The 15,828-nt window shown below is 46.6% G+C and overlaps 1 protein-coding gene across 2 annotated transcripts in view; it reads right to left on the bottom strand.

Annotated features, from left to right (window-relative positions):
- lrrk2 (leucine-rich repeat kinase 2) overlaps nt 1–15,828 on the bottom strand; it is a 304,627-nt gene that overhangs the window by 146,573 nt on the left and 142,226 nt on the right. For both annotated transcript variants that reach the window (XM_086010172.1, XM_086010173.1), the window contains exon 15: nt 4,219–4,360. In XM_086010172.1, the coding sequence (XP_085866298.1) occupies nt 4,219–4,360 (142 nt within the window). The remainder of the gene's footprint in view (nt 1–4,218; nt 4,361–15,828) is intronic.

The raw sequence follows: 15,828 nt of genomic DNA, 5'->3' as shown, positions 1-15,828 counted from the left end.
CGCTGACCTGCTTTGCAGCGCCGGCCGTCTCCCGAGTGCTCCACCCTCTGTCTCCGTTTGCCTCCGCCTTCGCTGCTCGGCCCCGCTGCAGAGCCAGCCGATGGAGCCCCAGCCCGCCGCCCAGGAAGGATTATTGTAGTACCTGCCACCAGCTCGCCTAGCTGGTGAAACCACAGTTTTTTTTTTTTTTAATTTTCTTTCTTGTTTTTCTTCGACTTTCGTCTGAGGAATCGATCTCCTTGAGGTGCTGCCGAATTGCAGGTAAGTCCGTTTCCAATTCGTCGCCACTGTTGTATCCGTGTGTTAATGGAGACACGGAATGCAGGAGTTGGTTTCACAGGTGTTTACTGAACAAAGTCTGGAGGTGAACTAACAGATACAAGACAATATACAGGCTTATATAGCCCGAGTGGCCATTACCGGCATTACAGTACACAGGGGCTCTTAAAGGCTCCTACGTGGTGCTCCCCCTGTGACTTCAGCAGAAGTGGAGGCCCCTTGCTTACTTTCATTCTGCTCCTGCTTCGGCACCTTTGGCAGGCGTCCTCTGGGTTTACAAGCCTGTGAGGGCTCGCTAAACGTCTGCTCCTCCTGCGGCAGTGCAGGGGCTGAGACGCCCATCTCAGTTGGGTGCGGACTCTGGTGGGGCTCTGACCGAGGGCTACACAGTGGCATGGAAGTGAGCGCTTGGAGAGGAGCCCCCACTTCCTTGTTGTCTGCCAAAAACTTCCCTCTCATGGATCAGGTCCACCTCAGTGCTTGCAAGTGGCTTGAGAGCACCTTGCTGCACATCAGGGGGGCCATGGGGACCCGTATCTGCACTGGCAGTCTTACTCAAAAAGGACTTCCATGAAGCTCTGGTTTCTCTGTTCAATAGCTGCCCATCGCTCCTCCAGAGATGTCAGTCTATTCTGAACAATCACCATGTTCTCCTGACTCTGGCGACTTATTGCCTCCATGGCCGTTGCCATCCTTTCCGTGGTGCTGCGTATGTGCACCATTGCCTCCCCAATGGCATTGCTCCGGTTAGAGTTGGACTCCTGCATCCTCTCCACACGTGACCCTGGAGACAAGACTGGTCAGAGATTCCTGCACCTGCTCCTGGAGTTCCAGCATTGCTCTCCTTCTGGATGGACCCAGAGGCACAAGGTCCACATGCAGCGGAGCAGAGCTACGAGAGTCCTGCCCCTCCGCCGAGGACTCTCCACTGCTGTCCCTGTCTCCACCGCCTGCTGATGCTTGCCTGAGATGTGATACACACGATGACAACACTAATCTATGTCCCGAAGGTCCCACCGAGGTGTGCGTATCTGCGCTGGTGCTGGGTGCGCTTAATTCTGCTGACGCTGCGTCCTCAGAGGTTGCAGGTTCCCCTGAGGAGTCTTGCTGCGGAGCCTCTTCCTCGTTGACAGTGGGGTGGCGCTCTGTGGATGGTCCTGTGGGGGAGTAAAGACATGGGAAGTCTGGCATGCACATGCAATAGTGCAGCTGCTCAAGTCGCATTCTAATAATGTATACCAGCAGCCATTTCAGTCACTCAAGCAGTGTAAATGAGAGAGAGGCAAAACTATTCTTCTGTCACCAGCTTGCTCTGCCTCACCCGTCTGTCTGTCCCCCACTTCCACCTCCACACCGGCGATGTCCAGGGCTGCCGCCGCTTCTTCAGCCTGGGTGAGAATGGCTAGGGAAGGTGGCCCTCCTCCTGTCTTCGCCCTTTCCCATCTATTATGGGCTCTCTTTTCCCTGCAGTGAGGGATGAGGAAATCTACATATTATAAGGGGTTAATTTCAGGTGCTTGCTGGATAAAAGTTTTCAGACTTGACACAGGTAAAGAGTCGATGTGTAACTAGAGCTATTGCACGTACCTGGATTATAGCCAAGAACAGATGTCTGCCCACCTAATGAGAATGTAGAAGTGAAACAATGGGTTCCGTTTGAAGTACCCAGTGACTTAATAAGTTGTTAGACCTAGTCTCCAGATACATGATTAAGATTAAGGAGGACCTCCGGTTACACGATTCATATCTGGTTATATCTTAACCATTGACTTATGTGTCCAGGATCCTTCTGTCAATATGTCATAAGACCTAATGATTAATCTAAAATGTATCCTGATTGAGGAACAAAGGAATGTCAATCTAACTTGTTTGTTACACTGTATAAATATGGAACGCTTACGCTGTATCATTGGAATAGTAGCCTCACCCCTTGAGTGGAGGTGCTGATTCCCCTTGCAAGTGAAATAAAAGGCCTGTCCGTCTGACGAATCCAAGAGTGTATTGAGTCATTACCCAGAGCTAAGAAGTAAGGCACTTCTACAGGGAGACAAGTGGAGTTGGAGTGAGAATGATGGAGTGAGTGTAGAGTCCAGAGAATAGATGCTTAGAAGGAGACAAAGATGGAGTGAGGTTCCATGTCCAAGGGCCCTCCCTGTGCATTGTTAGTCGTTGTCATTGCATAACATTGAAAGGGAGTGTGAGGGCAGCATAGTCGAATAGTCAAGTGATTGGGTTCAGAGTGAGAGGGATGGTGAAGGGTGCAAGTGTTGTAAGGGTAAAGTGGGATGTGGAGGAGGAGGTTGACAATGCAGAGTGCTGGTGATGAGAGGAGAAGGGGAGCAGAAGGAGGGTCAAGCTGAAGGTATACTCACTTTGCCTGATCTTACACGGTCATTGAACCTTTCACGGCACTGCATCCATGTTCTGCTACACACTGATCTGGAGGTGATCTCCCTTGCCAGCTGCACCCAGACAGCCTTGGTTTCTTTGAGAGGCCTCTTCCTCCCAGGTGAGGGGAAGAGCACCTCCCTGCTGGCTCTCACCCCCTCAACCAGCATTCCCAGCGCCTCATTGGAGAACCTCAGGGAGGCCCTTGCCTTGGAGTTGGCCATTGTTGAAGCAGAATTTTTTTTTTTTTTTTTTATAAAAAGAGTTGGTGCAACATCGGCCAAAAACCAGCAGAATGAGCCAAGGCAGCAAGCAGCCCTTAAATGAAGCTGGATAAGTGACGTCAGCAGAGGAGAGTTTCAGTCCCAAAACACTAATTGGCCCAGGGCAACCCGCACCTCTGAAATCAACTGGCCAATTAGGGGGAAATCGCAATTTTTTCCCACCTCTCAGTGAAGGCGGGTTTGGAACCCACCCAAACTGAAACCCGCCTCCATTGGGAAAATCACCCCCTTAAATAGAAAAACAGTACACATTAAACTCTTCACTTCTTCTTGCCCTGTAACCCCTTCTCCCCATTCTCATCTGTTTTATGTTATCATGCCTTTTATCTTATTTCTAACTATTGCAGCCAATTTTTTAAATTTTCTTCTAAAATTTAAAAAGGACTTCACTTGCCCAATTCCCCTCCTTTCCAGATCTCTCAATCCATTTTGGAGGTGGAAATAAAACAAATGAAACTTCACCTCAGATTGGCTAAAATTGTGCTTCAAAAGGCCAATTTTCCAGCCAAATTAGCGCAATTGATATGATTGCATCGATAAAATGACCAAATCCGCTTTTTGTGTCCTTTCAAACCTCAAACAAGGAAGCTCGAGTCATCCAGTTGGCAGCACCAGGATCCCATCATACCTCAAGTACATAACTCCTTGGCTGCAACTTAAGTGTACATAATGTTTATTCGGAAGAGACTGGGCTATGACGAGAGTTTGGGTAACCTTAGGTTATACTTCCTGGAAATCAGGAAATTAAGAAGGGATTTGACTAAGGGGCTTAAACTAAAGATAGTTGCCCTAAGGAATACAACTCTACTACTGTTTCTCTTCTGACACCAGTACAGAGCCTCTAGCTTCACTGCTCCCCATGGCCAATCCCAGTTGCTCCACACTCCTTTGCCCAGGCTCTCTTCTCCACTCCAAGCCACTGCTGGGCTTACATACCCGACCCCTGGGATCAGCCCTGCACTATACTCCCACCCTCCCCAACTTAGCAATAGCTTTCGTTATTTACCCTCCTTCCCTGTGGGAAGGCAGCCAGCCAGTTGTAAGGCTGAGACTGACAAATGGAGCTCACGTTTTCTTGTTCTGCATCACTTGAGGGTCAACATGTTATTTACCTATAACGCATAAATACAGTACCTGTCAACACAAATTTTCTTTCTGAACAGAACAGCATTTTTTTTCAACACAACGGGTTAGTGGAAAAAAATCCCTTTGCATTTTTTAAAAAATGACTACGAAAAGAGCCGACAGTGAAATTTACTTTTCCTACCTCGTTTATGAGGATACATTTGTAAAGCATGGACCACAGTGTCCAAAGCCCCTCGTCCCATCAGTTCCAGTGCACCTGAATAATCAGCAACAGAGCACAGTACTCGGAGACCACACTGTTGGATAGCTGGATTCCCAATAAACTGGAAAAAAAGTGCAAACAACATTTTTGGCTTCAATAAATTTAACAATGAAAGAGTTGCACTAATTAGATTGGTACTCAACTATGAAATATTCTCTTACAAGCAAAGGATTTTATCTGCCACAAAATAATTTTAATGCTATTTCTACGCTAATACCACATGGGTCCAAAAAGCAAGAGTTTATTGTTCCAGTGGAAATACACAGCATACTTACCGTGTGCCTCACTGCAGCAACACAAGCAAAACTTTCAGACCAGCTTTTTCCACATCTCGCACCTGCCTCCCACTCTTTGAGCTGGCTCTGGTCATTTCTTTGATGCCCCTTCCACTCCCTTTCTACAGATGTGACTACAGTCCCAATATTCACCAATCATGTTTCACTTCTGGTCACCAACACTATGAGACACTATATTCTACAGAAGCAAAATATGACAAATATTTTTCCAGCTTCACCAAAGCCACATCATGTCTAGGACAAACAGTTGGGCTGCGATTTTATAAATGGATACGGGTTGGGAGGTGGTCAGGTAGTTTCCGGCTTCCAGTCCTGCCCCCAACTGCATCCGGCCCACGGACATGATTTTACGTTGATTGACCTTGTTAAGCCCGCCCTGCGGGCTTGCCAGCCAATTAAGAGGAAGCCGGTCAGATGACATCATTTGATGACGCATCATCTGCCGGTTTTCTTAAAAGGGACCATGCACAATTTTTTTTTGACAGCTCATTTCTCAGTGTTTGACAGCACTGAGGTGCTGCAAACACTGACAATCACTGTGCAAAGGTGAGCTCTTGCACCCAGGCTCTCCAATGACTCCCTCCATAGGCTGGAACAGATGGCAGCTGCCGGTCAGGTGGCAGAAGCAACCTGTCACTGGTGAGAGAGCTTCTCCCAATGAGGTGGCACTAGGCATCGTTTTCAAAACTTGTTACCTAACGAAATGAGTAAATGCATTAAAAATGATTTTCCCAACATTTTCTTACCGGAGACTCACCAACGCACCACTGGATCCTTCACACCACTTCTACAGTGGTCATCAATCCAGAAACATTACAGCAGACTCACAACACGCCACACTTACCTGGCGTTGTGTCCAGACATCGGGAAGCCCGAGGCAGAAGCGGCAAAATTAAAAAATAGCCTGGTCAACTACTTGAACTACCTGTTAACAGGCAGGTAATTGGTTTTAATTCTCTTCCCGCTGCTAGGTGTCGGGTCCATGCGCAAATCAGGGACCCGACACTTGGGAATATTGTTTGGAGGCAGGTTGATGGCAGGATCGGACCCCGTCGTCAATGAAAACGATTTGAACCTTTGACCCGCCTCCAAACCCGCCCTCTCAGTGCCGATAAAATCGCAGCCTTGGTGTGTAATCTAGTGTATTAATTCACTTTTTAAAAGAAGTTTTCAACACCCTAAATAAGTTATCCTTTATTTTAAATAGGAGCCTATTAAAAATGTAGTTCACACTGTTATCCATATCTGGTTAAATACTGTATCACCAGTTTCAGTTCTAGCATCATGTTCGATTACAGTCTAATATGATGTAACCCAGAGATTAATTATGTTGGCAATGGATTTAAACATGATAAACTGAACACCTTTCTGCGCTATTTCCGCCCCCCACGGACAACAACACTTGTATTTATATAGCGCCTTTAACATAGTAAAACGTCCCAAGGAACTTCACAGAAGCATTACAACTCAATCAATTTCTTTACTCTAAATGATACAATGGAATGCTCAAATTAATGCTGCCAATATGCAGACTTTCAATTAAATATTTTACCAACACAAAATATATAAAATCACAAATGCTGTGTCTAATGGAAATAATTGTTAATTTTGGTAACTAAATATTCAAGGGTCTCCTTCCGTTGTCAGCTGCCAACAACATTTAATGCTCTAAAACTGACCAAGCACATGGATCACTATACAATATCACATCAATATTCTAAGAACAAGTCAAATGCTATACTTAGGAAGTGATAATCAAATGGTCATATTCCAGCACTACTTTAATGGCAATTATATATACACAACTAGCTGGGGGAGCCCGGCGGTGCCGAGGCTTTTTGAGGGCATGTTGTTGTTGGAAGAGAGAGAGGGAGCGACTGGGGGGGGGGGGAAGAGAGAGAGGGAAGGAGAGAGAGAGATTGGGAGTGTGAGAGAGAGAGAGAGAGAGAGAGAGAGAGAGATTGGGAGTGTGAGAGAGAGATTGGGAGTGTGAGAGAGAGAGAGAGAGAGAGAGAGAGAGAGAGATTGGGAGTGTGAGAGAGAGAGAGAGAGAGAGAGAGAGAGAGAGAGAGATTGGGAGTGTGAGAGAGAGAGAGATTGGGAGTGTGAGAGAGAGAGAGATTGGGAGTGTGAGAGAGAGAGATTGGGAGTGAGAGAGAGAGAGAGAGAGAGAGAGAGAGAGATTGGGAGTGTGAGAGAGGAGAGAGAGAGAGAGAGAGACAGCACAAAAGATGAGCTGCTGAGATTTAGTGTTTTTTAGTGTCTAATGTGGGGAAAAAAGGTTACATTTAAGTATTAATTTTTGCTAAGTTAGTTCATTTTAGTTTATTTCTATTTAGTTTAAGTTTAAGGTTAGTTTAAACACAGAAAGAAAAGAAAAAAAGAAACCGGAAAAAAAGAGCGCCAAAGACGGGACCCGAAAAAAAGGGAAAAAAAAATCAGAGGAAATTAGAAAGCAAACAAAAAAAAGAGCCAAAGCAAAAAGAAATAAGGGAAGAAATATACAAAACAAAGAAAAACCTGAACAGCGGCCGCAGCAGCAGCCGAAGCGAGGGGACACAGCGAAGGCCGCACGGAGACGCAGCCGGAGCGAGGTGACTCGGCCGCATCGAGCTCGGGGAGGCCGCACGGAGACGCAGCGGCAGCCGGAACGAGGGGACTCGACCGCATCGAGCTCGGGGAAGCCGCACGGAGATGCAGCGGCAGCCGGAACGAGGTGACTCGACCGCATCGGGCTCGGGGACGCCGCACGGAGACGCAGCGGCAGCTGGAACGAGGGGACTCGGCTGCATCGAGCTCGGGAAGGCCGCACGGAGACGCAGCGTCAATCAGAGCGGCGACTCCAGAATGGCGGCCGGAACACAGGACCGTGGAGGAGCCAGACCGAGACAGAGGCCTGGAGACCTCCCAGGCGCAGACAGTGACCGAGGCAAAGCGAATTCGAGGAGGCGAGGTGACTCGGGACGCAGCCCAGCAATCGGCACAGCCGAGGGGACTCGGGCCGCAGCCGAGCAATCCATCACCCGGCACAGCCGAGGGGACTCGGGCCGCAGCCCAGCAATCCAGCAACCAAACGGGAACGAGAAAACCAAGACTGAGTACAGGGCCCAGGGAGGGAGACTGAAACCAGGGAAAGGTCCGAGGAGCCAGGCCGAGACAGAGGCCCAGAGACCTCTGAGGGGGAGGGGAACAGCCCAGAGGCACCGTGAAACAGCGGCTCACAGACTCAGACCTGGGAAGGGTGAACCCAGGAGCCGAGGCCCAGGGACCACGGGGTCGGAGAGGGGGACCGGGAAAGGTCGCGAACAGGGAGAGGGAAACACCAAACCCGGGGCCCCAGAAAAACTTATTCTAAGATACCAAAAATGAGCGAATCAGAAGAGCCACAACAGCCCCCGAGGGACACAGAGCAACCGCTTCCAGATTCACCCCAACATCAAAAAAAATGCTATAAAATCGATCAAGCATGATCAGATGAGAGAAAAACCAGAAACTCTTTGCTGACTGGTACAACAATGGGACAAAAAGTAACCTCATTTTCTACTCAGATCAGCCAGCGGCTTGGATCACAGCAATAAAATCACACTATACCAGTGTTAAGCTAGAAAATACCGCAAATGGGTCCAAAATGAAAATTAACACCAGGAAACAGGGCAACCACGACTGTCAACGTATACAATAACGGAACAATATTAGTGCAAGGCAACCTCGACAAATTTGTAACGGCCTTCAGGACACTGAAAGGATTAACTAAGAGGGGAAGGAACAGCCTCAGAGTGGCCCGTACTCCCCCCAACATTGACAACTTACCAGGAGGGAATCTGCCTGGTCAGGAGGTGAACGAGCCACAGAGTTCAAACCAGACACTAACCCCGGGGACCCACAGCCACACGATACAACTGACAAACCCCAGCATAACTACCAGGGAGGAAGCCACACATAGTCCCCCTACCATTCCCAGCTCACCAAGAGAAGAGCAGCATAGCCAGGAAGTGAGTGAGCCCTCCAGGGCCGACCAGCCTAGCCAGGAAGGGAGTGAGCCTTCCAGGGCCGACCAGACACATACCCCGGGATCACACAGCCAGATACAACCAAAAGATAAATTTAATCAATTGGAGATAGAGATGGTTAAACTTAGAGGAGTTCCTCAAAATGAATCACGAACAAAAGCAGGAGGGAGAGACACAAGAGAGAGCTGAATCTACTTGGGAATCGGGTGAAAGAGCTGCAGGAAAAAGAAGAGAGCCATAGAAGAGAGATAACACCATTACACCAGCAACCAGAGGCTAGAGATAAGACAAGACAGAGCCGGACGGAACGGCTGCACTCCCACACGGAACAAACGCAGCAGACACACAATACAAGGGGTGCCACACAGACCGACCAGCATACTGATTCTCAATCTTCCCCCACCACCGTGGAACCACAAGCGAGCCGCTCACAAGAGGAACGCACACACCAGACACCCCAGCCCAGCACACACACTATGAGTCCAGGCGAAAGCCACCAGACAGTAAACACAAACAAGGCTGACATCGTAATACTCAGACTCAAATGGGAAATTTCTATGGGAGAAAAAGCTCTTCCCTAGAAGTAAAGTAGAAAAGATCTGGTGCCCAACAACAGACAGAGCCATGGGATGGCTGACCAAAGCCCGATTAGGCTCCCCCCAACACATAATAATACACACGGGCACAAATGACCTAAAGGCCCAACAGAAAGAGGTAGCAACATCGCTCAGAGCAATGATTAGGAAGGCAAGCAGTACATTTCCAAACACTAGAATCACTGTTTCCACAATATTGCCGAGAACAGACTTTAACAGCAACACAATTCATGAGATAAATGCCAGCATAGCAAGAGACTGTGAATCAAAACACAACGTGCACCTGGCCCAACACACCACCCTCGATGAGGAATGTCTTTACGACCACGTCCACATCCAAAGGAAAAGAATATCGATCTTTGCTAAAGCCCTGAAGGACGTCGCTTTTAACCGGGTCCATACCCAGACTCCAAGAGGACCCCCCCCCGACCACCAGAGATCAGCGGGGTACATATCAGGACCACTACAAAGACCACCACCACACCAACCGAGACCAGAGAGGATCCCCATGCAAAACAACAATATCAGACCTGCACCACTCCTGTCCCACAGGGGAACAGGACCGCTCCCAGCCAGGCAGAGGGAGAGATGCACAGGACGTACGCAATACCTCAGACAGAGACAATCCATTAAGAGACAATAAGCAGATGTGCAGCAGCATCTGCTTCCGCCTTATGGATCAAGGACTAATTAATAGAAAGAACTGTAACCAAATAGTATTAGCTTTTATAGACAACTGAAGTGATCTTTTTTTCCCCACACTTAGACACGACAAACACGTACCACTCTTTAACCTCTCATAGTAAGAGATCAAACTTAACATGAAATCCTTATATATTTCGACCTGGAATATCCAAGGTCTACGCTCTTCGGTGCTAGACGTGAAGAGTAGGACCCCAGAGTTCATAGATGAAACTAAAGATCCAGATATTATCATTTTACAGGAAACTTGGTACAAAGGAAAAGGACACACTGGCTGTCCCCAAGGGTACACTGAGCTGGTGGTCCCCTCCAATAAATTACCAAGTGTAACCCAAGGCAGAGACTCCGGAGGCATACTGATCTGGTTTAAAACAGAACTTAAGAATTACATCAAATTTATAAAAAAGGGCAAAAACCACATGTGGCTAAAAATTGAGGGGGAGATTATCTCAAACACCCAAGATGTTTACATTTGCGCACTTTATATCCCTCCAATTGATTCCCCGTACTTTAAAGAGGACACCTTCTCCAACATGGAGGGGGAAATTATCCAATACCAGGCCCAGGGGAACGTGTTGATCTGTGGGGACCTCAATTCAAGAACGGGCGAAGAACCAGACTTCACCAATAATCAGGGAAACAATTACGTATTCGGGAATAACCACTTTGACATCCCTTCCCTTCCATACAGGCATAACTGCGACAAGCAGTCAAATACCAACGGAAAACAGCTACTACAGCTCTGTCGAAACCTGGGTCTGTACATTGTCAATGGTAGGTTCATAGGAGACCTCCTAGGAAGATCGACCTATTGCTCACCTCTTGGCTGCAGCACAGTAGACTATATGATTACAGATTTGGACCCATCCTCTTTCAGAGCATTCACAGTCAAACCACAAACAACACTGTCAGATCACAGTCAAATTACTATATCTCAAAAAGACAGAAACAAACAACATAGAAACACAACCCAGTAAACTGTACAACACCAAAAAATCGTACAGATGGGCCAAAAACGACACGGAAAAATACCAGAAAACAATTAGCAATGCATCAACTCAAGCTCTCTTGGACACCTTTCTGGATAACATATACACTCACAATAAAGAAGGCGTAAACCGGGCAGTTATTAACCTAAACAATATTTTTGATAATTTGGCAAAAAGTGCAAACTTGAAAGCTCGCAAGAACAAACCCAAAACAAAAAACTATGAAAAATGGTTTGACCCAGATTGTCATAACATGAGGAAAAAACTTAGAAAAATATCAAACCAAAAACACAGACATCCAGAAAACGAGGCATTACGCCTTACTTATTGTCAGACACTAACACAATACAGAAACACACTCAGAACCAAAAAAGAGCAATATATTAAGAATACACTCAGCTCCATGGAGGAATCCATTGATTCCAATTGTTTCTGGGACAACTTGAATACACTACACAAAAAACAACACGACGCATTGGCCATTCAAAATGGGGACACATGGGTAAGCCACTTTGAAAAATTATACCAGAAAAACGCACTAAGACCAGAGCAACACCAAATATGCAAAAAACTGGAAAAGCTAGAAATGGCCATAAGATAACCAAAACCCACTAGACTCCATAATAACAGAAAAAGAACTTTCTGAAAAACTCAAGGACCTGCGACCAGGAAAAGCTTGCGGGACAGACGGCATACTAAACGAGATGATTAAACACACAGACGACAAAATGAAACTGGCTATCCTAAAACTCTTCAACTTGGTTCTGAGTGTCGGTTATTTCCCTGATATCTGGAACAAAGGACTCATAACGCCCATATACAAAAGTGGGGACAAAATCGACCCAAACAACTGTCGAGGCATCTGTGTAAACAGTAACCTGGGAAAGGTATTCTGTAGCATCATAAACAAAAGACTTATAAACTTCCTTGAGGAGCACAATGTCTTGAGTAAAAGCCAAATTGGATTCCTGCCAAACTATAGAACATCAGATCATGGGCCAGAAATTCGCGGCCAGAAGCGTGAGTACGGTCGGGGTACTCACGCATCTGGCCTTTGGAAATGCCGGCGTTCAGCAGGAACAGCGCATGCGGGGAACGCCGGCATTTCCAGACCCGAGGTCTATTCACAGCGCGTGCGACTGCACAGGCAGCGCTTGCGCAGTGAACTTTGTGGATTTCAATGATGGATTCAGTGAGGGTAAGTCCTTAGAAGTTACACTTGAAAAAAGCAAGTGTAAAGTTGTTCATTGGCTGCGGAGGAAGATATATTTTATCGTGGAGCTTCTGAAATGCAATATTTTTGTTTGGGAAAGGGAGGGAAGTTATTTTAAGAAATTTTAAGTTAGTTTTAAAGTTAAAATTTTTTTTGTAAAAAGGGTTTTCAGAACGGTAGGTAGAAGGAGCAATTGTGGCTGTGTGAATGGAATGTGAGAATGAGTTATGTATGTATGTCCACATATATTCCTTTACGTATATGTATGTATGTTTTATATTCCTTTACTAATGTGTATGAATGTATGTTTTTAATTATGATTTTCCAAGAAGTTACTTTCTCGGAAAGTCATAATTAAATAATACATTCATACACATAAGTAAAGGAATATATACATAACACGCAAAGGAATATATACAGACATACATACTTTCAGAAGCTCCACGATAATAAATATCTTCCTCCGCAGCCTCTGGAGCAACTGTACCCATGCTTTTTTCATGTGTAAGTTGTAATGACTTGACCTCACTGAAAGCATTAATGAAAGCGGCGAATTATACTGCGCACACGCTGCCTGTGCAGTCGCACGCGTTCTGCCTCTGAACCCCTTCGTTCAGAGGACAGGAAATGCCGATTTTCCCCACATGCACTGTGCATGCTGAAAACCGGCATTTCATCCAGCCAGATGCGTAAGTACCCCGACCGTACTCGCGCATTTGGAAGGGAATTACTGGGCCAACATTTTACATGTCAATAAAATGAAAAATTTAACAATTGCACGACTTGCCCCCTCGCATCTGCGACTGAGGGTCCAAGGAGGTGCATTGCGCAAGAGGTCATCATCGTACGTATCCTCACACTGTTCCCTTTGGGGAACTGTATGAAGTGGTGGAAGGATTTATGGCCGTGATTAACGCTCATTCCGTGACCGTAACCATCTTTGAACCAGCCATTAGGGTGGTTAGTCCTATGGCGGGAGGGTTTTACGGGCTCCCACAACCCATCTGAGGGGGGGGGGGAGGGGGAGGGGGGGGCCACGGAGGGGGGGGCCACCAACACCCACGGACGCAAGTATCCCGCTGGATGTCCACCCAGAATTTAAAGTTGGAGCTCCGACTCCACTTGCCGGGACTGTCTGGAGTGGGGTTCAAAACCCTACTCCTTCTGGCCCAGCGGCGGGGATGCTTACTGCTACGCAAAAGGCCCACTCCGCACAAAAGGTGACACCCATACGTTTCCTGCGCCTTTTCCCTCCCCGTGACTGGAGCCCTATGCTGCCATTTCACGTTGCTAATCGGATTGGGCCTTTGTCATAGCGGTAGGATCCCCGCCGCTGGGCCAGATCAGGGTAGGGTTTCGAACCCCGCTCCAGACAGTCCCGGCAAGTGGAGTCGGAGCTCCGGCTCTAAATTCTGGGTTGACATCCAGTGGGATATTTGCGTCCGTGGGTGTGGGTGGCCCCCCCTCCTTGTATAGCTTGTGGGAGCCCGTAAAACCCTCCCGCCATAGGACTAACCGCCCTAATGGCTGGTTCAAAGATGGTTACGGTCACGGAATGAGCGTTAATCATGGCCATAAATCCTTCCACCACTTCATACAGTTCCCCAAAGGGAACAGTGTGAAGACACGTATGACGACGACATTGCTAAATAAATAAATGGAATTTAAAAAATTCTTAGGGCTTTTAAAAGTCTTTAAATTGCTTTAATTCTCTTTAAAACTACTTCAGATTACTCAAAATAATGTAAACATTTAAAAAAGTTCATAAAAGTTACCAAAATCTTCAAAAAACTTCCAAAAACCTATTTAAACTGCTGCTTTGCATGTAAAAATGCTTAGCAGCTTGACAGAAACATTGGGGGCGTGTCCAGTGAAACTGAGACCTCAAGGGGCGTGTCTCACTTGCACTGCACGCTCCTGGCTTCGCGCTGGCTGCACTCCTGGGCGGCGTGACGTCATACGCTGCCCGGGATTCTTCTTTCTGTTTCAGCAAGTGCAGGCGTCCCTGGAGCTGATCGGCAGGAGCGCGGGGCAAGTGCAAAAACGGGGCTGCAAGCCCCGTTCAGCAATTTCTGGCCCCATATCTTCACCCTACAGACCCTAATTGACAAACACGTTCACCATAACAAAAGCAAAATCTACGCATGCTTTATAGATTTCCAGAATGCTTTCGACTCCATCTGGCATGACGGTTTATTCCTGAAACTTATCGAAAGCGGGGTAGGAGGAAAAACATATGATGTAATTAAATCAATGTATACAAACAACAAATGTGCAGTTAAGATTGGAGACAAACAAACAAAATACTTCCCACAGAGGCGGGGGGTGACGCAGGGCTCGCCAATCTCACCGGCACTCTTTAATATTTACATAAATGAATTGGCAAAACTACTTGAACAATCCACAGCACCCGGCCTCACCCTATATGAATCCAAGGTTAAATTCCTCCTCTATGCAGACGACCTGGTTCTGCTGTCACCAACTAAGGAGGGTCTACAGCAGAACCTGGACCTGCTGGAGTTGTACTGCCAGACTTGGGCCCTGACAATAAATCCCCAAAAAACCAAAGTCCTTGTGTTCCAGCAAAGATCCAAACATCAGGGACCCAAAATAAATTTCACACCAGGAACAACCAAAATTGAACAAACCACTAACTACACATACTTGGGCTTAAAAATCACTTCTACGGGAAACTTCAAACTGGCTGTGAATGAACTGAAAGAGAAAGCAAGAAGGGCTTTCTATGCCATCAAAAAATCAATCCAAATAGGAATCCCAATTAGCATTTGGCTCAAAATTTTCAAATCAGTAATTGAACCAATTGCACTCTATGGCAGTGAGGTATGGGGACCGCTAACACAACAAGAATTTGCAAAATGGGACAAACACCCAATTGAGATCCTACATGCAGAATTCTGTAAAAGTATCCTCCGGACTCAAAGGAAAACAGTAAACAATGCATGCAGGGTGGAACTAGGCCAATATCCATTAATAATCACTATCCAAAAAAGAGCCACCAAATTTTGGAATCACCTACAAATGAGCAACCCCCAATGCTATCACTACGACGCCCTGAAATGCCAAGAGCTGACCATAAAGAAGAATACCCTCAGTCAACTAGTCCTGGGACTCAATAAAGTAACTACTAACAATAACCAGTCCCAAGACAGTGACAGGGTAACACAAAGAATTCGACCCAACACAATCGTCGCTAAGCAAAAGGAAAAATATCTGACATATTGGGCAGAAACAACAAAAACCCAAAGCAAACTCATTTGCTACTTGGCCCTAAACAGACAATACAACATAGCTGATTACCTGACCATGGTAAAGGATAACAAACTGAGAAGAACCTTGACAAGGTACAGACTTAGCGAACATAGCCTAGCGATCGAAAAAGGCAGACACAGGCAAACCAGGCTGCCAAGAGAAGACAGGATATGCTCTCACTGCAGTCAGGGAGTAGTGGAGACAGATGCACTTCCTCACAGCCTGTGGAAAATATCAGGGCATCAGGGAGAATTTCTACCAAAAATTCTCACAAATATGCCATGAATTCAGAAATCTGAATGACAACCAAAAACTCCCATACCTACTGGGGGAGGAGAGAAGCTGTGTAACACTGGCGGCACACTATGTTACAGCTTGCCATGAACAGAGGGACAACCAGTAAACTAAGAAAAGAGTATATATAAATAATGCGATTGTATATTTATACACTCA

This window comes from Somniosus microcephalus, chromosome 17 (genome assembly GCF_052327205.1).
Source record: "Somniosus microcephalus isolate GS21.2 chromosome 17, FLI_Smic_1.0, whole genome shotgun sequence".
Lineage (NCBI taxonomy): Eukaryota > Metazoa > Chordata > Chondrichthyes > Squaliformes > Somniosidae > Somniosus > Somniosus microcephalus.
This window is presented reverse-complemented; position numbering and strand designations above follow the sequence as displayed.